We start from the raw sequence: 24,108 nt of genomic DNA, 5'->3' as shown, positions 1-24,108 counted from the left end.
CATTTCATTAAAGTCAAGTTCTTGGGAAGTCCAGACACTTCAGCCCTTTAACTTTGTAGGCTCAGACTGGTAGAACTACATCAAGCAACAGCCAAAGTACATACAAAATGTCCATGGAAGAAAGTCTCTGGTCTCAAGTTATTACCACAATTTTCTACAGGTCATCAGGCACAACAGGAAACAAGACACCCTGAACAATAGAAAGATTAGGAATAGACCTATTGAAAATCCTGTTTCTGATAGCAGGCATAGAATATACAATATTTATGATTACACACTAAACTAACTTGAAAATAATTTAGGAGATTAGAAAATTGTAAAAAGTGATCGTTTTTAATACTATAATCAAACAACTACAAATGAAAATACAGTGACAGGGCCAGGGATTTAGCTCAGTGCCGCCATCTGCCTCACAAGCACAAGGACCCAAGCTTGATCCCCGGTACCAAAAAAATAAAATACAGTGATAAATGTAAATTCAGGAAGTAAAAATAATTAAGATGTGTTTTTAGATGTACCAACTCTCCATGATCAATGTATTGCAAATAGATACACATGCACAGCAAAGGAAACAACCAACAGAGTGGAGACAACTTGCAGAATGGGGAGAAAATTTTGCCAGCTATTCCTTGGACAGAGAACTAACATCTACAATACATAAAGAATTAAACAAACAAAAAAAAGACTTCATAGCTCAGTGTAGTGGCACATGCCTGTAATCCCAGCACTTGGTAGTTGGAGGCAGGAGGATATCTGCAAGTTTGAGGCCAATCTGGGCTACATAGTGAGTTTAGGACCAGCCTGAACCTCAAATGGATACCCTTCCTCAAAAAGTCAAAAACAAACAAACAAACAAAAAAACCCAAATTAAAAAAAATAAAAATAGACTTCACAAAATAAAAGATCCAATTAAAAAAACGGGCAACCAAAATGAATAGACACTGCTCAGAAATACAAATAGCCAATAAATACATGAAAAAATGTTCCACATCACTGGCCATTAGAGAAATGCAAATTAAAATGAACAATGAGATACATCTTGCTTCAGGAAGAATGGTGACCATCAAGAAATCAAATAATAAGTGCTGATGAGGGTGTAGGGAAAAGGGAACTTTTCACATGGTTGGTGGGAATGTAAAGTAGTGCAACCACTATGGAAATATGTGTGAAGATTCTTCAAAAAAGTAAAAATAGAAATTCCACTTGACCTAGCTATTCCCTTTCTAGGTTTCTTCCAGAAAGAGTTAGATATCATATTTCAGAGATACATGCATCGCCCATCTTTATAGCAGCATAATTCATAATAGCTAAATCTTGGAAACACCCAAATGCCTATCCACAGATTAATAGATAAAGAAAATGCATTTATACACAATAGAATACTATTCTGCCATAAAGAAAGATAAACCTGGGGCATTCATAGATAAATGGATGCAATGGAGACCACAATATTAAGTGAAGTCAGATGCACGAGCCTAAATATCACATGGTTTGTTTTATATGAGAAACTAAAACTATATATATATATACACATACATACATACATATATATATACACACATACATACATATATATATATATATATATGGCTAAGCAAAATAGAAAACGTAAGTAGGGAGACCATTTTCAAATAGATGGGGAACAAGAGATGGAAAGGAGAGGGAGGGAATGGAAAGGAGATTGATAAAAGAAAGAATTGAAGAGAAAAGTGATAGAAATAGAAGCTGTTGCAAGTGGGAAGAGGGAAGAGGACCAAGAGCTGGAGGGAGCAAGGAGAAAGGTAGGGGATAAAAAGAGAATTAAGGTGTATTATATACATGTAGGTACTCCCATGATAATTGTAATCATTATTAGTGCTGTAAACAGGTACTAATAAAAAGAGCACCGAGGATAAAAACTGCTAAAGTGAGCAGGCTGCAGTGACTATAAATATGATGGACAAGGAAAAGAAGAAGAGATGGACAGTGAAGGAACTGCAGAGACGGACCAGGAGATGGTGATAAAAAGAGAGAGGAGAGATGGAAATAGAGGAAGAGGACATGAAGGCAGAGATAAAAGGGAAGAGGAGTCCAAGGAAGAACATGAAGAGGAAAGTTCCTCTGGACTCTTGAGGACAATTTCGCAAACTCTGAATTAATTATTTTTTGTAATTATCAAGTCCACAGTTAAAAGGAGCTCTTTAAGTTTTTTCATTATGTTTAGTGATAAGACATTTTATTTATTGATTGATTGGTACCGGGGATCAAACTTGGGACCTTGCATTTGCAAGGCAGGCAGCAGCACCACTGAGCTAAATCCCTGGCCCATGACATACTATTTAGAACAGAGAAAGAAAGGATGGGGAGTCAGACAAAGTACAGCAGTACTGTTTTATTTCTCAAAAATAAGTAAACTGTGAGAAAATATTAGCACCGATCAAAAACAGATGATCGGTATATGGAAGTCTGTTATTATCTATATTTTTGGTATGTTTAAAATATAACAAAATGGGCTGGGGATTTAGCTCAGTGGTGCCACCGCCTGCCTCACAAGGGCAGGAACCTAGTTTGATCCCTGGTACCAAAACCAAACAAACAAAAAATAAATAAATAAAACATAACAAAATAATATTTTTTAAAAATTTAAAGAGCACAATATACTCCTTGAAAATCACTTAAAAAATATACAAATAGATGAGTAAATGAGTATTTAATCATTTTTCCTTTTCAGAAAAAAAATGTAGTCATTGAGACAAAGCGTAATGAACAGTTCAGTTTAGCAAATGCTAGGTCTGGAGAGGTAGGATGAAAAAAAGAGCTGTAGGGCCTTGAATGCCAGACTTGAGATTAGGTAAAACAATTAAATGAAGTGTTGCACTGTCAGAGAGACAGATGGAGGGGGCAAAAAGAGGAAGGCATGAAAAAGAGAGAGATGAAGAGACGGGAGGAAGAGGAAGAGACTGGAGGGAGAAAGAAGTAGGACAATGAAGAAGGGAAGGGCAAGCAGAAAAAGAGGAGGAAGGAAAAAAGACCAAGTAAAAAAGAGTAGGCTTCACCTTCTGCTCTCAAAAAACCCACTTGAAAACCATCCTCAACAAGTACTGAGATATTCATTATAAGTCCCAAATCCCAAATCTGCATGTCAAAAGTTAAAATGCTACAAAAACCCAGCTTTTGTTGTTTTTTTAAACTCAACTGATGGCAAACATCAGAAACTGACCTAAACTCAAGTTTATGGCAAAATATAATGTGAGTTGATACGAGATTATTCATTGTCTTAATTTATTCCATTCAGTGTTAATCTGCACACATTTAACAGCAAAAATAGTGAGGCACTACTACTGTACCACAGTCCTGTTCTACAATCTGACACAGCCTGCATTCCAAAATACAACTGGTCCCCAGGTTTCAGATAAAGATTTGTGAATTTATATTACATTAATCAAGCCCTATCCTTCTTTACCTACCCCCACAGAACCCCTGTAACCCCACTAGAAAAGCCATATATTCAATTGGCTTTTAAAACAAACTTTCCATTTTACCTTCAGGGGGTATATGTGCTTCAAAATCTGAAACTTCTGCTTCATATAAAAGATGAAAAATTGCTTGATCTTCTATGGCAAACAAAACAGCAAGCAAAAACTTTGTACCATGTCTAACAATTCATTTTGTGTGGGTTTTCTCTAGTTCATATAGAAAAATCCTCAATTCTGGTAATTTTTATGCACTCAATACACTCCATTTCATATTAAACACTTGTTTACACTGAAGTTCCTCTTTCCACTTAAAGCTATATCCTTCCTTATTCTAATTAAAATGAGTAACAGGACTTTGGATTTCTGAGCTGTTTTACACTGCTGCATATACAACAATAACCAGAGTCACATCTAACACCTAAACAACCAACTAAACGACTGTACCAATGATGTCTCAGAAAACTCAAATTTCATTATTTACATTCCCCACACTATGCTTTTACAATAGGATGCTCCCTTTGACTTTCCTCTGACCTCACGAGTTCCTCTAACTGAATCTCTTCTGCTAGCTATTACTCCTTTACTCAACCTCTAAACATTGTCATCCTCCTCTCGACTTTCTAGGTTAGACAATCTCTGAATTCCAAATCTACATATCCAACTAACTGCCTTTGACATTTCCCCCATGGGGATCTCTAAGGCAGCTCTAGTTTGACACAAAAACCAGAACCCAAAACATCTCCAAATCTGTTCTTCCTAAGTCTTTCCCCAATTCTAGTATAATAAATGACAACACCATCTGTCTCAGCTGCTCAAGCTCACAATAAGAGATCTCCGCTTGACACAGATCATCTACCCATAGTGTTTGTGTATAACTCCAGGTAATATATTAAACACAACTATTTCTCTACTTCTATCACAACTCCTCATCTAAGACAAGGCTAGTACCAATCTGCCTGTATTACTCCAACAACCTCTTAAGTGGTCTCTGCTTACTTTTTTGACCTCCTTCCAAACTACAAAGTAGACTGTGATTCTCTTAAAAAAATAATTTGGATCAATGGTTGCTGAAGCCATTAATGAAAGGACGATGGAGGATTTTATAAAGGATGGGTAGGGCTGATAACTACTAATCCCATTGTTCAATATTAATATCACAAAGACATGTATGCCTTCTGACAGAATTTTTTAAAATCACGTAAAATACTACCTATGAAAACTGTATCAATGCAATACCAATAACATTAACAAAATATGAATATAACATGAAAATGCAGAAGTATTATGATGATACAATCAATCAACAAAATCTAGTGTGTGAAAAACTAGCAACCTTTATCTTCCAACAAATAAATGATGAGAGAAAAAAATGCTACAAAGTCTTGAGCTGTGTCAACTATAATAGTGAATCTTGTTTGAATTCTAATGCAAACAAATGGTAAAAGATATTTATAAAACAATGGAGGAAATATGAACACTGAATATTTAGAACCAAGAGTTAATTTTTCAGATATGTAAAGGTGTTGTGTATGTGTGTGCATCTCAGTCCAGCAGCAGAGTGGGGCTAGGAGAAGACAGAGTAGAAATACAGATGAATAAAAGTTGGTTATGAAAATTCCTTTTCCTTTCCCTTACAGTGCCAGGGAGCAAGACTCATGCCTCGTGCATGCTAGGCAAGCACTTAATACTGATCTACATGCCAAGTCCTAAAAACTGGCTATGTACTGATGTTTCTCAAAGCTGGAAATATAATATTAACTGTTTCTGGATATGTTTGAAAATTATAATAATTTAATTATTGTAAAAAATTACAGTAATTTAAATCACTTTACTCTCTTGTTCAAAACTCTGCCATGGAACCTCATTAATACAAGCAACATCAAAGAAAATGAGATGGAGGTAGAGAGTATATAAAATGATACCCCCATAAGATAGCAATGAATTTTTTTTTTTTTTTTTGGTACCAGGGATTGAACTTGGGACCTCGCGCTTGCAAAGCAGGCAGTGGAACCACTGAGCTAAATCCCCAGGCCAGCAACAAATTCTTAAGAGATGCAAATAAAAAGAATGGAAGGCTAACAAGGAAAAATGCCACAGCAAAGCTGCAATTTAGAATTATAAGAAGCTGATTAGAATTTCTGTCTTCAAGAATGACAGAAAAGTAAATACTGCTAAGCCAGAAAGTACAAAAAGGTATACGAGGATCAACTGAAAACCTGTGAAATTATTTCATCATTAAGCTTTTCACCATCCCCCAACTCAGGGAACTCAATATACACAAGTACACGCAAAGCACACTCCCACAAACTTAGGTGTGCACACATGCACCAGCCCATGATTTTGTGAAAATGGAATCACCACCAAAGAAAAAGGGTTCTTGGTACTACTTAAAAGTTTTGTTCAACAAAGTTAGAGGTCTAGATGACAAAGTGAAGGCAATCTCCCAGAAAACAGGACAAAAGATAAAGGTAAAAATTTGAGAGGGAAAAGAAGGTATATAAAAGACAATGAGTGGATCAGCCTAAGAGGTCCAAGGTCTGACACCACCTCTATAAGGATATCACAAAAGACTAACGCTAATAAAGGGGGAAAATATTAAAAATAAAATGTGAGAAAACTTTCCAGAGATAAAGAAACTCACATGCTTTTGAGAGAAAAAAAAGTCATGCAGCAAAAAATTTACATGTATTCATTTTAAAATAGACATTTTTCGGTAAAATTACTAGAAACTTAAAATTCAAGTTTCTAGAAAAATTCAAGTATTTAACCTGAAAATAAAATGGTGGTTAAATTTTAATATCCACACAAAGATGCTATGTTCTCAGCAACAGTTAATCTTAATTATTTTATTTATAAAAAATAAAAGGCTCTTTTAGACAAAGTTTAACAGAGGCCAAGAAATTTGATATGGCTTCTTACAATTACTAGGTAGATATGTGACTAGTTAAAAATATTATTTGAAAACTTTTATCCTTTTTTTAAAAAAGCCTTTTAAAAATTCAAAATCTTCAGCTCAATGAAAAAACAATCACAATTTAAATCATTAGCCGGCATTAATAAAATTAAGTGGCACTGTACATCATGACCACCATTATATCAAACTAAATAAGAAATGAGATTTCCAGGTGTAGTGGCACATGCCTGTAATCCCAGCACTTGGAAGGTTGAGACAGAATTGCTACAAGTTCAAGGCCAGCTTGGGCTACGTGGTAAGTTCATAGTGAGACTGCCTCAACAAACAAACAAACAACAATGAAAGAGAAATTAGATTCATGATAAGATTTATTTCAAATCTTTACAAAAATCAAAACATTTCAGGTACCTGTACTTAAAGTTTTAAGACAGCTTCAGGCTTATAACAGCTGTTAAGATCATTAACTATACCATTCTACAAGTAGAAGGTATAAATTTTCCCTTGAAGATTCCATTTCATTAGCAATATCAGGTTTGAAGATATGTTGCTTCCTATTAATAATGTCTGACATTTTACATCCAATAGATAAATGGGACTGCCTCAAGAAGGCTAGTATTTATTTAAAAGTACAGTATTGAGGACTAGATGCCCTTTACACAGTTTTACATCACAGCACGGATGGCCAAAGCCTTAAGTAGGCGGCCACTATACGGTTGCTTTATTTTAGTCACTGGCTATTTTCAATCTTAGTGATTGCTAGTTACTGCCTGTAATGCTAATGCCCAAACTTCCATCCCTTGTAATTTACTTTTTCTCCTCATAGACTCCCTTCCCCCATGACTGGTTCTAAAAGTTTGATCTTTTATGTCAGTAAGTCAAAAGTTAAATTTTTTCCCCCCTATGGTTTAAATTATCTAATCCAGGGCTAGGAGTGCAACTAGTAGCAGAGCACCTGCCTAGTATATGTGAGGTCCTGAGTATAATTCCCAGTACCACAAAATGTAATAAAGTAATCCAATCCTAATGTACCACAGGGAGTGTTCAAGAGCATGGAAGAAGAAAGATCTATTCAGCATTACTTTCTTGCTACTATTCCACACCCCCAAACCAAATTTTATATCAGTTTGGAGTGGTGCCAGAGGCCAAAGGATCCCAAAAAAGACTGACCTCCAGAAAGCCAGTTATACCATCACTTGTATACATTTTAAAAAGACTTATTTTTGGAATAATAGACTGTTTTGAAATGTTAAAAGTTTAGAAAAAAATCTATTTACAACAAAACCTTTTTTCTTTCCATTTTGTAGCAACAAAAGGCCAAATTCCTCTCTCAGGGTTTTGAGGCATATTGTGGGATTCAGCATCACATAATAGTCCTACAGGTTTTTTTTAACTCAATTTTGGCTGCCAAGAACAAATATGCAGCCATCCTCGGGTAAGAATGAAGAAAATTAAGCTGAAAGCTTCCAAAGCCACCTCAAACAACTCTTAAAGTAATAGTCATTATAGTGTTTCACAAATCTGAGTTGACCTAGAAATAAAACTGCTAAAGAAGTCTTTCATATGACATTGAAGTTCATCTTATATAATATGTTCAATCTATAATACATTAATAACTGGAATACATGAGCGACCATAAAAAAAAAAATAAAAGGTCAAAAAGTTGGCCTTTTAGGGCCAGGGATTTAGCTCAGCGGTTCGGTGGCCTGCCTTGCAAGCACAAGGACTGAGCTCAATCTCCAATACCAAAAAAAAGAAAAAAAAATTGGCCTTTTCAGGCAATCCACAGAAAAGGAAATAAAAATAACCAAACATAGAAATATGACCAATGTTATCAGAAAGCATAGATATTTTATAAAGGGTAAGATATTTTTATCTATGTGAATGGCAAATTTTAAAAAGATTAATAATAACAAAATTGGGCATGATAGCACATGTCTGTAATCTCAATGCTGTGGCCTGTATCTAGATGCTCCTCCAAAGTCTCATGCATCCATAGATAGGGCTTTTCAGAGGTGGCTAGATCTAGGGTGTGTGAGTGTGGATTAAGGGTGTGACAGTTACATTGGTTCCTGATTGGTTTAACATGGTTCTGAGTGTGGATAATGAGAAGTCCTACCCTAGGCCAGGGTGACACCCATCAATAGGCTTATAGCCTGTATGGAATATAAGAGGAAAAGAAGGCAGGCTTGCTGCTCACTGCTTACTGCTGCTTGCTACTCCTTGCCTGCCCTGAAGTGGACTGTTTCTCCTCTGCTATGCCCAGCTGCTGACCATGGGCTGAAACTACTGCAGATAGTGAGCCAAAATAAACTTTTGCTCCTTTAACTTTGGATGTTGGGTATTTTGTCTCAGCAATGAGAAAAGTAACTAGGATACCCAGCAATCAAGGATACCAAGGCAGAAGGATCATAATTGCAAGTCCCTCCTGGGTGAATTACAGACCCTCTGTCTCAAAAAATTAAAAAGGGGCTAAGGATGTAGCTCAGTGGTAAAGCATTCCAGGTTCAATCTGTGGTACCACTAAAAAAATTTTTTTTAAAAAGGTTAATAATAACCAGAACTGAGAAGGACAGTAGGAACTGCTAGTGGGAATGTGAATGGTAAAGCCTATTTTAGAAGAAATTACTTATGGTGAACACAATTGTTAATAAAAGCTCTGATCCTGACATGCCCTCCCTATTTTAAGAAATATTTACAGACTTGCATACAAACACATATTGTTTGGACAAACCCATTTAGAAGAACCGTATGTGGCAAATAATATAAGCTTCCATAAAAGATGAAATAGTTATATCCACATTATGGTATACAGTACTATGCAACAGTTTAAACAAATGAGGCTGAGTACCGGGACAGCATTTTAAAAATCTCCATACCACAGAGTTGACACAGCAAATGGAAAAGTATATTCAGAATATCATTTTATGTAAACACTGTTCATATAAAACCATTTATTTTGATACTTATTATACATGTTAAGACAATAAAAGGGAAGATACTCTATATTAATAAAAATCTTCATGTGCTTATACCTAGGCTTGAGGTTTGGAGGTAGTTCTAAAAAGATTTTGCTTTTCTTTACTTTCTGAACTTTGAAAAGATCATATTTGCATAGTAATTTGATAATTAAAATTAAAATTAAACAACATAGGTTAAAAACAGTGTAATACATTTGTTATGTATGTTCACATCATTCTGGTGTGGTTTACCTGCATTGCATGTGACAGAAACTAATATGCAGAGGAAAATGTATCAAACTGTTAAGAACTATAAATCGAAGATAGCCAAACATATATATGTCATTTCTTCATTTTTATAAGAATAAATTATTTTAATCCAAAAGAAGTATTCTATTTTAGATAATTAGCTGGAAGGTTAACCTCCTAGCTTTATAAAGACATTATTTTACTTTAATCTTTAAAAAATCAATACATTCCTAAACATCTAGCTGTATTTATTATTTGAAAAAATAAAAACTAAGAAAATATACCTGGATGTCCAATGAACCTAAAATGTTCATGAAAGAAAATAAAACCTGGATGTGGTCCAAACCAAATGCAAAATTTAGAATTGCTTGCAAATTAAGGTTAGTTTAAATAAAACAAAACAAGGAAAGAAACTTGGCACAACCTTTTAATATATAAGAACTTGATTTGATATCTTTTATCTTAAAAATTAATAGTCAAAACTACATTGTTATTTATTTCTTTAGAGTCATAGAAAAGTTACATAAATTCTTAGAATAAGTCATAACAATGTACAGAACCAAATTTACTATCATATTTATATTTAGATTATACAATAGTTTAAATGACTCAATATCATCATTTTGATGAGTTATATCCTATTCCTCATACCCCTACAGAAACAAAGTCCCTAGAGAGAAGTAGTTATTATTATAGTCGTAGGAAGGCTAAAAATATTAGAGTTAAAACCTCTAAATACAAACAACTCTTCCTTAAGAACCTAATAAAAAAATTCAAAATATTGAGAAACTTTACATTCCCTTTTGCACATATCTCTGATATTGATGTGACTATAAAATGTATCTCTAAGTATCTTAACAAAAGGCTTAATAATGGGGAAAAAGCTCAACTATTAAATGTTATGAAGGATAACACTAAATGCACACTTGAAACTCTAGATTTTGTTCCATTTGTTTTTTTGTGCCTGGATCTGGGACATATCTCAGCAAGCCTCAATTTCCCAATCTGTGAAGTGGAAATACCAAAATACTATATACACTTCACAGAGTTATCTGTACCTGAGGAGTTAATGTATATTACATATATGAAAGTGTTTTTTAAAATCATAAAGCACAACAGAAATATATTTTTATATTATCCTTACCAAAATAAAACACTAAAATTACTTTTTAATAAAACTGCATCCTGTATAAAATTCTTAAAAGATTCTTTTCTCAAGAACTGTTTACTAGAGACATTGACAAGTCACAAACATTTTAATTAAAACAGTGTTCATGGCAAGCCATTTTGCACCTTTAAGTATTTTATTACCACAGAATTTTACCAGCATTAAATATAATAGGAAAGATGTCAAGCTAGCTAATCAGTTTCCTGTCAAATCTGTCATTCCTCCAAAGGCCATGTTCTCTTTTCAAAGCTTTTGCATTCATTCCACATTTCTTCCAATATCCCTTCACATCCAGCACCAAGGACTGAAGGCTTGCTTGGGTCGCAAGGTAAATGGTCACCTATTTTTGCCAGATCCCAGAAGAAACACATCAAGTGGAAAAAGATACCACATGACAAGCACATATATGAATAAATGCACACACAGGTATATACACACAAATACATAAGTGTCCTTCATTCTTTAGGGAGAAATATATTTCTTACATAGCAAATGACCGTCACCTTAACAGGAAGTGTGAAGCACAGCAAAAGAAGAAAAATAAATCTTACTCACCATCTCCCATAGCCATTCAGATGGTCCAGGGAGCTCTCTCAAACCAAGAGGTCAAACAGCACACCAAATAAGTGTAGCTCAGTGTCTGCGCCACTGGGTTCGGCCTGCAGCCTGCAGACACCCAAAGCACTGTGTGACCCGGGCCGCGCTGCAGCTCTGCACCGCAATAGCCAACAGCTGCTACTCCACTTCAAAATAAAAGTCTGGGGTCTTGCTGAAAACCCTCGTTTATTTAGCAGAGCCTAGCAGGGCTTGATCAAGATTATTCTTTAATCGCACATATGCTGTTAGATACCGGTTGTGATGTTTCTCCTGTACAGGTTGCCTGAAATTTAATCTAACAAAAGCTTTGGGAGCCAATAAATGCCATCCCACTAGGGGACTTTTAATGCAATCATCAAAACACAAGGCATGTGTTCAGCAATCATTTTCTGCTTCCCTAAAGATATCCATGTAATCAGAAGCAATCACATGATCTGATGGATTAACTGATTTGCACCTTTTAAAAAAGGTTTTCATCCCTCTGTCGTTACCTTTTAATATTTACAACAGAAGATTGCTAGAAGTGCACAAACAGGAATAGCCCAGTTTCCATGATTAACTGCTCTCATTATGCAAGAAGCATTTCAGGCTGCCGTAAACAAATCACGTCAAAGGCAGCCCATCAAAGGCTGCTCTGTGTTCGGACAGCAGAGCCACACGGAACAAAGCTTGCTTCTGGTGGAGAAAGAATCTAGCCAGTGCGCAGCTGCAGGGACGCAGAGCACCCTCTACCCAAGCTGCGTAACCATCAGCCCTTTATCAAGCTCACAGAAGCTCATGATCATAAACATACATTTTAAAATTAACCTTCTCTGCTTTCCATCACAGGATATGCCATAAAAATATACAAAATTATGCTGGAAGTTACCTTATTGAGTGAAACATCAAGGTAAATTTCAAAGGCTAAATCTCATGCTTTATTGCCAGCCTCTAAGAACAATTATTTTCCTAGCAATTACTGCAGAGAAGTAAGAAATACTTTATGACAATACACAAACACTAGACAAATCAGAATTATGCATGATTTTTTTCACAGTGAGAGTGAAAAAATCTGCAGTCACAGTCACCAACATTGTTGGTGTTTACATCTTGGTTAGCGCAGGAGACTCCAGAAAGCTCCATGACAACACCAGACCCTGCTATAATCACAGGGGGTCTCAGCTTCCAGCCTTTTCCATCCTACCAGGCCAGTGTTGCCTGCATTGAGGCACAATATAATTAATTTTAATCCCAGTTTCCTTCTTAGTACAGCTAATTCTACTGTACTTAGGGACTCTGACTGATTTACTTCTGTAACATGAAAATTAAAGTTAGAATCAAAAAACTCTCCAGACAACAACAATAAAATTATTTTTCTTACTATTCCTACACTAAATGATAGGCTCAAGTCTCTGACAACATAATTTATGTAATGTTCTAGAGTAACCTGAACTAGTGCTTTAGAAAATCAAGTCAAAGTGTTTCAATCAGAACTTAGATCAAGAGTTCAGCTACGGCAATTGTGAAAGAAATCAAACAAAGGTAAGTGATATAAAAGTTATGTATCATTGCATACATAAGGGAAAAATGGTAAAATAAAGACTTTCTCTACACAACAGATGGAACTAGATAACATTAAGCCACGTGGGTTCCTCCTTCTAGAAGTCCATCAAAATTCCTCCTACAGTCCACACGGTCATGCTTCCTGCTCACTTCCCCAGTTATTCAGTACATGATCTCCCATCTAAAGCACCCTAACCACTCAGGCTCCAGGCAACCCCACCCTCCTTCTCTTCTTCAAATATGCCAAGTCCTTTTCCATATCTGGGCTTTTATGGTCACTATTTTCTCTGGCCAAAGTGTTTTCCTACCTTGCATTCATGAGCGTTCATTCTCATTCACTGGGTCTCAACTCAAATATGCCACCTCTTAGAAAAGTTTTGCCCCATTATTTATTCTATCTAATGTGATATCACTGAATTATTTACAATTTTCATACCTTATTTTCTTTAATGATTGTTCAGATGATAACTTTTACAATGGCTCAAAAAAAGTTGTATCACCTTTACAAACTTTGTTGTCTGTATTAGAAAATGACTTTTTCATCACAAAATATTAAACAATATACTGTAAGATGTGTAGTATTATTATTAGGGCTTTAGACCAAGACACAAAATTTTATTTACCTTAATTGTTTCTGGTCACAGAATATCATGTGGAACAAATACGAAATGTGGGCCATGTCTGAATGAACCCAATAATTTGCTTTATATAAGGAGAGTGAGAAATAGTATCAAGGTAGCTCTTCATTCTGTTGTATGCTGAACTATTTCCACAAGTCTTCATTCTGAGCTTTTATATTGTCCTAAAATATTTTCCAGTTCTACAATTTAATGTTACAGCTTTAGTTTGAACGTATGATAAAGCTAAACCAACTAAGGGCTGAAAATTTGTGGAAAAAAAAAAAAACAGTGCAGAAAATAAAGTTAAATTAACTTTCATTATATTTACATACAGTCTTCCAACTGCCATTTGTTAAAACTTGTTTTCAGTATTCAATTGATAAATTTTTTCTATCTGTGAAATTTATTCAAATATCCTGGGTCAGAATAAACACACCACAATTTTTCCTTCTTTGCTTCCCTCCCTTCCTCCTTCCTTTCTCTTTCTTTCTCCTCTATGCCTGATGAACACTGAGCTAAAACCCCAGCCCAGCTCCTCCACTCTGCCACCGCCTTTTAAGACAGTCTTACTAAATTGTCCAGGCTGGCCTTGAACTTGTGATCCTCCTGCTTCTTAGTCTCTCCCATAATTGGATGTCATAGTTTAGATCTAAAATGTCCCACAAAAACTCCAATGTATTCTGAGGTGGAGTTTTTGAAAAGTGATTGGATGTGGAACACTGTACTATATTCACCAGAGGACTAATCCATTCATGAGTTCATGGCTGACTGTGCTGCTAGGAGTGGGGCCTGGTTAGAGGCAGATCACTAGGGGTATAACCAGAAGGGTGTATTCTTGTGCCTGGCTCCTCCCTTCTCTCTGCTTCCTACCTGCCACGGTTGAGCACCTCTCCTCTTCCATGCCCTTCTACCATGCTGTTTCTGTCTTGGCACTAGCCAACCTAACTGAGCAAATAAACCACTCCTCCCTTAAGTTGCAGGTGGTGGGTATTGTGTCCCATTGACAGGGAAGGTGATTAACATACTGGGATTACAGGCACACACCACTATACCTGATCCATATCACAACTTTTGTCATTAATATTAGTGGAAATAATTTTTTTCATTTAATGACCTCCAACTTAGCAGCAGGGATTTTAGGAATAATTTAAATTTATTGAACAAGGAATCGTTGTTTTTCCTCCATTATGTAGCATAATCACATACATCCATTTGATTACTTGTTGATGATCCATCTCTCTGCCTAGGATATAGGATCCAAAGAGTAGAAATTTTAAATTATCTTTTTTTTTTTTTTTTTTTTTTGAGACAGGGTCTCATTATGTAGTTCAGGCTTGCCTTGAACTCATTATGGAGCTAAGGCTGGCCTCAAATTTGTGGCAATCCTTCTGTTTCAACCTCTCAAGGGCTAGAATTATAGGCATGCACCACTACACCAGGCTAAATTATCTTCTTTACTGTTATCACATGATTTAATTTACATTTTAAGATATTCACCCCAACTTCTGGGTAGCAAATGGATTCCAGGAGGCAAACATAGAAACGGAGTGTCTTACAGTAGTATCCAGATAAAAAAACTAAAGAAAATCATGTTAGGAGGAGAGATTTTTTTAAAAAGGCAAATTAAGGTATGTTAGTATTTCAGAGACAGAAACCATTTATTAGTTAGATAGGGAATCAAGTCAGGTTTCTAACTTGAGGCAATGGTAGCACCACTGACTAAAATGGATAAGACTGAGGAAGAGACAGATTTAAAAGGCAAGAATAAAAACAGTGCTTTATTTCTGGCTATGTTAAGCCTGAAATGGCTATTAGACATCCAAATGGAGATGGCGTTCAGGCCACAGCTACCAAGACTAGAGCATAAAGGAAAGATGAAGGACAGCTAGAAGAATACATCTGGTAATTATCAACAAAGGAAAAGAAGAAAGGAGGGAGGGAGAGGAGATGTGGGGAGTGGGGAGCTCTGCGCCCTAGGATCTGCCAACATGATAAATGGGCTTCCTTCTTCTAGTTCCCTCCTTCATTAACTAATTCATTAAAGTATTTTTCAATGACAGTATAATATAGTCATCCCTTGGTATCCACAGGGTACTGATTCTGGGACCCTCCACGGACAATAAACTCTGAGAATGTCAAGTCTCTTACATAAAATGGTGTAGTGTAAGAAGATTTAAGATGTGTACTAGATTTGGTAGGTACCAAAACCCCACAATGAATGCAAACATTTTATGTCATAGACACAAGCTAAGAATAATAAAACAATAAGAACGAAAATGAGGAAAGGGAATTGAGAGAGAAAGGGAGGTGGGTGGGAAAGGGAAGGGGATTAAAAAGAAACAAGCTGTGTTATGTATACATGTACCTACTCTTCACGATGAATGTAAACTTCATGTACTACAAACACATACTAATAAAAAATTGGTGTAGTATCTGCATATAATCTACACATATCCTATCTTATACTTTACTTGTAATACCTAAACATTGTTACATACAAACATTTCTTATACTACATTGTTTAGGGGATAATGACAAGAAAACTGAGTACTTGTGCAAGATAGAGGTAAATAAAGTAGGCCTAACTATACTGTCAATGTGTGGTTGGCTGGATCTGTGGATACTGAATCCACAGATATGGAAACTGAATACAGGGGCAACTGTACTGTCATCAAAAACATCTGAACTACATTCTGCATCCTATTATGTATATTATACACTTTAACTTTCACATCTGATTATACTTGAAACATTTAGATCATAATCTCTAATATGATCTCTGAGACTCCTTCTGAAAAAAATGTCAAATACCCGCAAATGACCCTGTTTATGGAGTGGTAAACAAGAAAGAAAATATGGAATAGAAAACAAGCTGCCATTCTGATAGTGACAGAAATAACCTCATTACATTTAAAAATAACAGTGCTTTCAAAATAAACCATATCCAAAAAAAGACTTAAAATTTTACAATACATATCATACATTTTTTCTTAAGAGTTGTAACTACAGCTGGGCGTGGTGGCACATGCCTATAGTCCCAGCACTCAGGAGGCTGAGGCAGAAGGATCGCTCTGAGTTCAAGATCAGCCTGGGCTACATAGTGAGTTCCAGGTCAGTCTCAACTACATAGTGAGACCCTGTCTCAAACAACAAAACAAACAAACAAACAAACAAAAAAAGACTTGTAACTACATAATCTAGAATACACAAATAAGAAAATTACAAAAACATGCAAGTCTCAGTTCAAGGAATTTTAGCAACTGTTCCTTTTTCTGCTGTTTTTGGTTTCCATAGACGTGGACACAGGTAAGTGCTAGGAAAAATTAGGACAAGAGACTTAAACACTTTCTATTCAGAGAAGAGAAGTGAGAAATAGTAGGCAATGAGGGTGAGAACTTGTAGACAGAACTCAATTTGTGCTTCAGAACTAATTTAGATTAGGTTAGAAACAAAAACATTAAAATTCCACTGTATCTTATGTCCTGCACCACAACAAATTTCAATCTTGGCTTAACCTAAAGAAAAATTCTTTAAATTATATTTTTAATCAGCTTTCCAATTACTTGACTATAAATTCATCTACCAAATGTATGTCTCCAATGTCATTTACATTATCAAGCTTAGTGGTCTAATATGAAGCTTCTTTCCCAGGTAGAACCAAAAAAATCTATATTATCTTTGGAAACAGAATATATTCTTCACATATGTGGCTAATTAATATCTAAAGACTGAAGTCCAGGTAAACGCTACTCAATAAAATTAAACACAATTTATCAGCTTTACATAAAGAAGAGGAACCACAAAGTCTAACAAATACCAATTTACCTGTAGGCAAGGATGTTAATGTCAAGCCTCCCTGAATTCCAACTTGATCTCATTCTATCTAAGAAGCTAAAGATAATTATTATTCTAGTGAAATTTCTTTGCATTTGTTTATCAACCAGTATCATCACTGAGAATCTACTTACAGGTGAAACTGAGGCTCTGTAGCATACAATTTCTACTAAAAACAATTACTCTGGGAATTAATAATGCATTTCATGCATGGAACATGGAGATCAAGAGGAATATTTCATTATTGAAGACATAAAAAGAGAGCAAAAGAATGATGTCATTTTACACAACAGATCCATTATTAAATTTTTATTAATGAAAATGAGTAACAGAATATGTAGTGATCAACAATAAAATTTTTGTTATTATACCCCAACTAAGTTTTCCAGCTATAAAATCAACTCTTCTATATTAGTGATATAATAGTTGGTATGAAAATACATTTTAGTTTGAGACCTGGAATAACTTATGCTTACCTTTGCAGACACTCAAAATCATACCGCCTGAATTTTGCACTTCATCAAATTTGGCAAATATCATTTCTAATCTGGGAATAAAGAATAAATGGTTTTTATATAGAGATGAATAAAACAATTTTTTCCACCATCTTCCTTAGAAAAAACAATTCTAGGGATCCAGCTAGTTCTCTATACAACTTTGCCTTTTTTAAACAATTAATTCACTTACTAAAAAAAAAAAAAAAAAAAAAAAAAAACAAAAAACAATAAAAAAAAAAAAAAAAAAAAAAAAAAAGCAAACCACACAAACCCCATCTGTTTTCAGTTGAGAGGAAAAGCCAAATACAGACAGAACTCTACATACTTGCAGGTATGTTTGTAAAAAGACAACTTTCACATAAGCCGTTTTGCAGTAAAATTGAGTCTCTAAATCCAGCAAAATCTTTCTAGTTGCAACCTTCTAAAAATCTATTTGGGCACCAATATAAACTTTTAAAAGTACATAAAAATCATGCTAAGGAAATTTAAGGCAAACATAAAAAGAATGAAATGTAAAATATTAGAAATGAAAGTGATGCAGATATGACAGATAATCTGATGCTCTCCCTATTGATCTATTTTCACATCATACCAAATTCAATGGCACTACCAATTTTATATTCAGGATAGCTACTCTTTCTATACTTCTGCTATTGCTTCTTTTTAGTTAAAGGTATGTTTCTTAGCCAGATAGGGTAACACATGCCTATAATCATAGCACTCAGGAAGCTGAGGCAGGAGGATCACTCTAAGTTTGAGGCCTGCCTGAAATAGTGAGACCCTGTCTCAAAAAACAAACAAACATACAAACAAATCCTCATTATAAAAGTAATGTACAAATTAGGAAATGTAAATAGGAATAAATAAAAAACACAATGTACATTCCTACCACCTAAACTTATTGTACCATTTCTGATGTATTTAGTGTATATTCATATAAAAATTTTCTTCAGAATGAAATGGAATCATGCAACAAAGCCTTTTATGCTTGCATTTTCTTTCATTTTCTAATTTATCAAACTATGATTTATTCTTAAATTCATGACTTTAAGACTTGAGAATTGGAGGAGGGTCTCTGTCAATTTGTCGAGACAACTGTTTTTCCTCTGGCTTACCCTTATGTTTATGTCATAATTTTATTTCCTAAAACCTTCCTAAACCTTGGTCCACATTCTGTTATTTCTTATTAATAAACTGAGGGTACAGATACTTTTTCAAATACAAATGTTGTATTAGCTAATTCCAGTAATAACTAACTAAAAAAAAAATTATCTGAAAATCCTTTAAGGGATTTTCTAAACTGTAACTTCACCTCCTATCCCTACTAATTCAACAAATACAACTAGTTACACATCTGAAAGTACTTTAGTGGAAAGACACAGGATCCTTCATTCTACAGAGTAGAATCTTCTTGAGGGCTGAACAGACACAAGTCAGGCTGCCCAAAAATGTCATGAAACAGAAGGGAACACAGGAATTGGAAGCTGGCCCTCAGAACGAAATCCAGATAGGCAAGGGACAGAAAGGAGAGGACTGAGGAAAACTGTTTGAGAAAGGAAAAAAAATGCAGAATAAGATGTTCAGAAGCATGAGAATGGACTGGTGATGTAGCTCAGTGGTACTGTGCTTGCCTAATATGAATGAGAACCTAGGTTCAATACCAGCACCTTTTAACGAGAGAGAAAGAAAAAAGAAAGGAAAAAGAAGAAGCATAAGATTAACACTAAGCTATAGAGTAAGAAAATGGGAATAGAAAATTTAGGACAGAAAGCTCAAAAAAGAGGGTTGGCAAGAAACTGAGGCAGGGCAGGTAAAACATTAAGCAATGAATAGTTACGTAGGCAGCTTTATTGGAAAGAGAAGACAATTGAAACAGTAGATAAATATAACAAGAACAGGGGAGAAGAAGAAACAGTGGTCAGTTTGGAAGACACTACCCAAATGTTTCTTGGCCAACTTTGGGCTGGGAAGACACACTGAGAAGATGCTGTATCGCATACTCTTCATCTTGCTGTTAGTTCTCATATTATGTGTGCTCTTCATATGACTGCCTGACTATCTTCTCAAGTCTCCCTTTCCTTCTAAATTCTTCTCACTTTATCGACTTTCATGTAAAACAGCAATGTAACTTGCATCTGGTATTTATTCAAAATTTTATAAAAGGCAAATTCACACTTAACTTTATTTATTTATTTTGGTACCGGGGATTGAACTCGGGTCCTTGTGCTTGCAAGGCAGGCCACCGAACCGCTGAGCTAAATCCCCGGCCCCACACTTAACTTTAAACAGTGAGAAACAGTGTAGGTTTCTTTCTATGTAACCCTCATTAGGTACTCCCAACCCCCAACCATTAAGCTCCACATATCTATTTTAAAAAGCAATTTTATAACAGAAGCATTGTACACATAATCTGGTAAAAAGAAAGAAAATTTAGAAACAGAAAGAAGAATCTAAGACCTTTCAAATAATCCAGGAAGATAACATAGCAGATTCAGTGGAAGGAAACTATAACACAGGCAAGGTTTCCCAAAAGAATATAAACACAGTTTAGGAGATCAGTAAAGCTCTAGGACAGTGCTGATTCATAGAGTAAGGAAAACAGAAAAGCAACTTTAACCAAAGTCCATTTGTAAGTTTACAATGAGAATAATATCACGAGTAAAATATAAAAGATATGCTTAGATAACTCAGATATTAACTTTTTTCTGAGACAAGTTCTTGCTATGTTGCCCACGCTGGCCTCAAATGTGATTGTCCTGCTTCAGCTTCCCAAATAGGTGGAATTATAGGCATGTACCAATATGCCCAGCTCTAAGCCTATTCTTTAAATAATCACTTTACTGAAATAGACTCTACATCATGTACAAGTCACTTTATTAAACTGTAAGTCAGACCTGTGGGTGTAATCCAATGATAGAGTATTTGACTTAGCATGTGCAAGTTCTTGGATTCAATCTACTGCACAAAAAAAGTGGAAAAAAAACCAAAACCCTAATAAAAAATCCACACAAAGTACAGAATTCAATGGTTTTTCAGTATGTCTACAGAGTTGTGTAACTACGAATAACTATGTAACTATGTGACAATCAGTTTTACAATATTTTCATATTCCAAAATGAGAGCACTTGCCTAGTATGTACAAGGCCATAGGTTCAATCCCTAGCAGCACTCACATGCAGAAAAAGTAAGTAACAGAGTGGGAAAAGATGTTTAAAACATATAGTTGGCAATGGTTTGTACCCAGAATATATAAGTATGTTCCACAATGATTTGTACCCACAGCATATAATGTAGTTCCACAAATCAATTTTTTTAAAAGTACAAATAATCTAATTTTAAAAATGTACAAAAGGGCCAGGGATTTAGCTCAGTGGTGCCACTGCCTGCCTCACAAGTACAAGATCTTGATTTCGATCCCTGGTACAAAAAAGGACAAAATAACAACTCCAAATGGAATAAATATATGAAACACTGCTACTTAAAACACTGTTTGAAGAACTATGCAACATTCCCCCTCCCATTTTACCATCATACTACTAAATCCTGTTCGGGGCAGTTATTTCTACCTGGTACATCATGTTCAGTTTTAACAAAAGCGAAAAATCATAAGGCATATTAAAAGGCAAAATAACAACAAACTCCAGTATAGTATGAAGAAATAGTAACAATCAGACTCAAATATGTAGGTATGTTAGAATTATCAGACTAACAATTTTTAAAAACTATGACAATATGCTATGGGCTCCAATGAATACAGTAGACAAACATATGACTAAAAGAGATACAGAAAGTCTAAAAACAAAAAAGAGAAAAGAGATCAAAAACAGTAACAAATAAAAAATGTTTTTAGAGGGACCTTTTTTTTTTTTTGGTACCAGGGATCAAACTCAGGACCTTGGGAGGCAGGTGCAGAACCACTGAGCCGAATCCCCAGCCCTAGAGGGACATTTTTTAAAAAAATCTTATTGGGTTTATTGGTACTTTTTAAGTATACAGTACAGTTACATTCATCATTGGGATCTTGTATCCTTACATGACAGATCTTGGTTCTCATTTTTTCCCCATACCCCCGCCCTCCCTTTAACCCCCTCCACCCTTCCCTATTTACAAAGACTTTGTTTCCATTTTTTTCTTGGAGAGGGACTTATTTTTAAACTGAACATTCCAGAGGAAAAGAATCTGTAAGCTTGAGGACATCACAACAAAATTCTCCAATGCTAAAGGGGGAAAAAAAAGAACAGAATGAAAAAGAATGGTAAGACAATTACAAAAGATATAACATACACATAACAGGAATAAAAAAAAAAACAAAAAAGAGGGCCAGGAATTTAGCTCAGTGGTGCCGTCACCTGCTTCACAAGTGCAAGGTCCTGAGTTCGATCTCCAGTACCAAAAAAAAAAAAAAAAAAAAAAAAAAAAAAAAAAAAAACTTTAAGAAAAATATAACACCGAATTTTTCCCAAATTAATGTCCTACCAAATCACAAAAGCAGAAATCTCATAGAACATGAGGCAAGATAAATGCCAGAAGAACTATATCTAAGCATATTGCACTCAAATTACAGAAGACCAAAGATAAAGAAAAAGATATTCAAAGAAGATGGGAGGCGGGGGGGGGTGCCACTGTACTTACACAGGGAGAAGTACTCCCAAATCTCAGAAAACATATAAGCAGAAAGAGAGTAAAAAGAAAAAAAAAAATCCATCAGCCTAGAATTCTGTACCCAGTGGAGCTATCCTTCAAAAGTGAGAGAACTGAAGACTTGCTCAAATAAACAAAAACAAGAGACTCTGTTACCTGTAAATTATTCCTCATAAGAAATGTTAAAAAGGAGTTCTTTAAAAGAAGGAAAATTATACAGATCAGAAACTCAGATCTAATTGGAAACCAGTAAGGAAATGAGCATCAGAGAAGGTAAGTAAAAATGCAATGAAATAAAGTAAATTAAAAACTTTCCCCAGCACTCCAGGAAGCAAGGGCAGGAGGATTTCAAGTTCAATCAAAGACTGGGCAACTCTGCCAGACATGGTCTCAAAATTTAATTTTAAAAAGAGGGGCTGGGTGTGGTGGCGCAAGCCTGTAATCCCAGCACTCAGGAAGCTGAGGCAGGAGGATCGCTGTAGCTCGAGACCAGTCTGGGCTACATAGTGAGTTCCAGGTCAGTCTCAACTACGTAGTGAGACCCTGTCTCAAAAAAACCAAAAAAAAAAAAAGAAGGGTGGGCATCAAGGGGCTGGATTAGGGACATAGCTCAATGAGAAGGCCCTGGATTTAATCCCAGTACCATAAGGAGGAAAAAAATTTGTTTTCATCTTTATTCTTTTTCCCTATAGTGCTAGGGATCGAACCCAGGATCCTACATGTGCTAGGCACACAGCCTACAACAGAGTTACATCCCCAGCCATCATTTAAAAAAAAATTATTAATATATTTAACAGACAACAGGTTCTAAAAAATAGTAACAGCAAAAGTTAATCCACTATGTATACTTATTTATGTGTGCACATGCTCATATATGTTTATGTGGAAGTAAAATAAATGACAGTAATATGCAAGGGATGAGAGGGAGAAATTTAGGATTATTTTGTCATAAGGTATTCGCCCTATCTATGAAGTGGTGTATTTGGAAACAGACTTGAGTTACTTGTAGATGTATACTGCAAAAAATCACTTAAAATCTTTTTTTAAGTGTATAAATGATGTGCTAAGAAAGAAGGAAAAACGCAAACAAATTTACTCAGCTTTAAATGTTACTCAATTTTAAAGACAATCAACAATGGATGCTACAGAAACAGTGGAAGACAGTAAATAAAAATCCAAAATAGGCAGAAAAAGAAATCAGTGATATTTAAAACAAGAAATTAATAGAGACAAATCAAAAGCTAATTCATTAAAAAGATCAATGAACCAGGCGTGGTGGCGCAGCCTGTAACCCCAGCACTCTTGGGAGGCTGAGACAGGAGGATCACTGTGCATTCAAGACCAGCCTGGGCTACATAGTGAGTTCCAGGTCAGTCTCAACTACATAGTGAGACCCTGTCTCAAAAAAAAAACAAAAAAAGATCAATGAAAGTGAGAGCCCTCCAGGGTAAGGCTAAAAAAGAGTGAAGATACAGATCACTAATATCAGAAATGAAAGAAGGGGATCACTACAGATCCCATAGACATTATAAAAATAATTCATATGATCCTGTCAACAGTGCAAAAAAGAAAAGAACAAAAACCCAAAATCCATTCATGACAGATTAAAAAACAAACAAAATAAAACTCAGTGA

At 35.3% G+C, this 24,108-nt stretch overlaps 1 protein-coding gene across 28 annotated transcripts in view; it reads right to left on the bottom strand.

Moving 5' to 3' along the window:
* Positions 1-24,108, bottom strand: part of Clasp2 (cytoplasmic linker associated protein 2) — a 184,432-nt gene that overhangs the window by 133,045 nt on the left and 27,279 nt on the right. For 27 of the 28 annotated variants that reach the window (XM_010629655.3, XM_033757049.1, XM_033757050.1 and 24 more), the window contains exon 7: positions 17,813-17,883. In XM_010629655.3, coding sequence (XP_010627957.1) covers positions 17,813-17,883 — 71 coding nt within the window. Of the gene's footprint in view, positions 1-11,298; positions 11,961-17,812; positions 17,884-24,108 lie in introns of those variants that run through there. The other variant, XM_019208238.2, reaches the window with a different exon arrangement.

Source organism: Fukomys damarensis, unplaced genomic scaffold (assembly GCF_012274545.1).
Source record: "Fukomys damarensis isolate Sample0158 unplaced genomic scaffold, DMR_v1.0_HiC HiC_scaffold_28, whole genome shotgun sequence".
NCBI classification, from domain to species: domain Eukaryota; kingdom Metazoa; phylum Chordata; class Mammalia; order Rodentia; family Bathyergidae; genus Fukomys; species Fukomys damarensis.
Note: the sequence above shows the minus strand (reverse complement) of the source record. Positions and strands in the feature narration are given on the sequence as shown.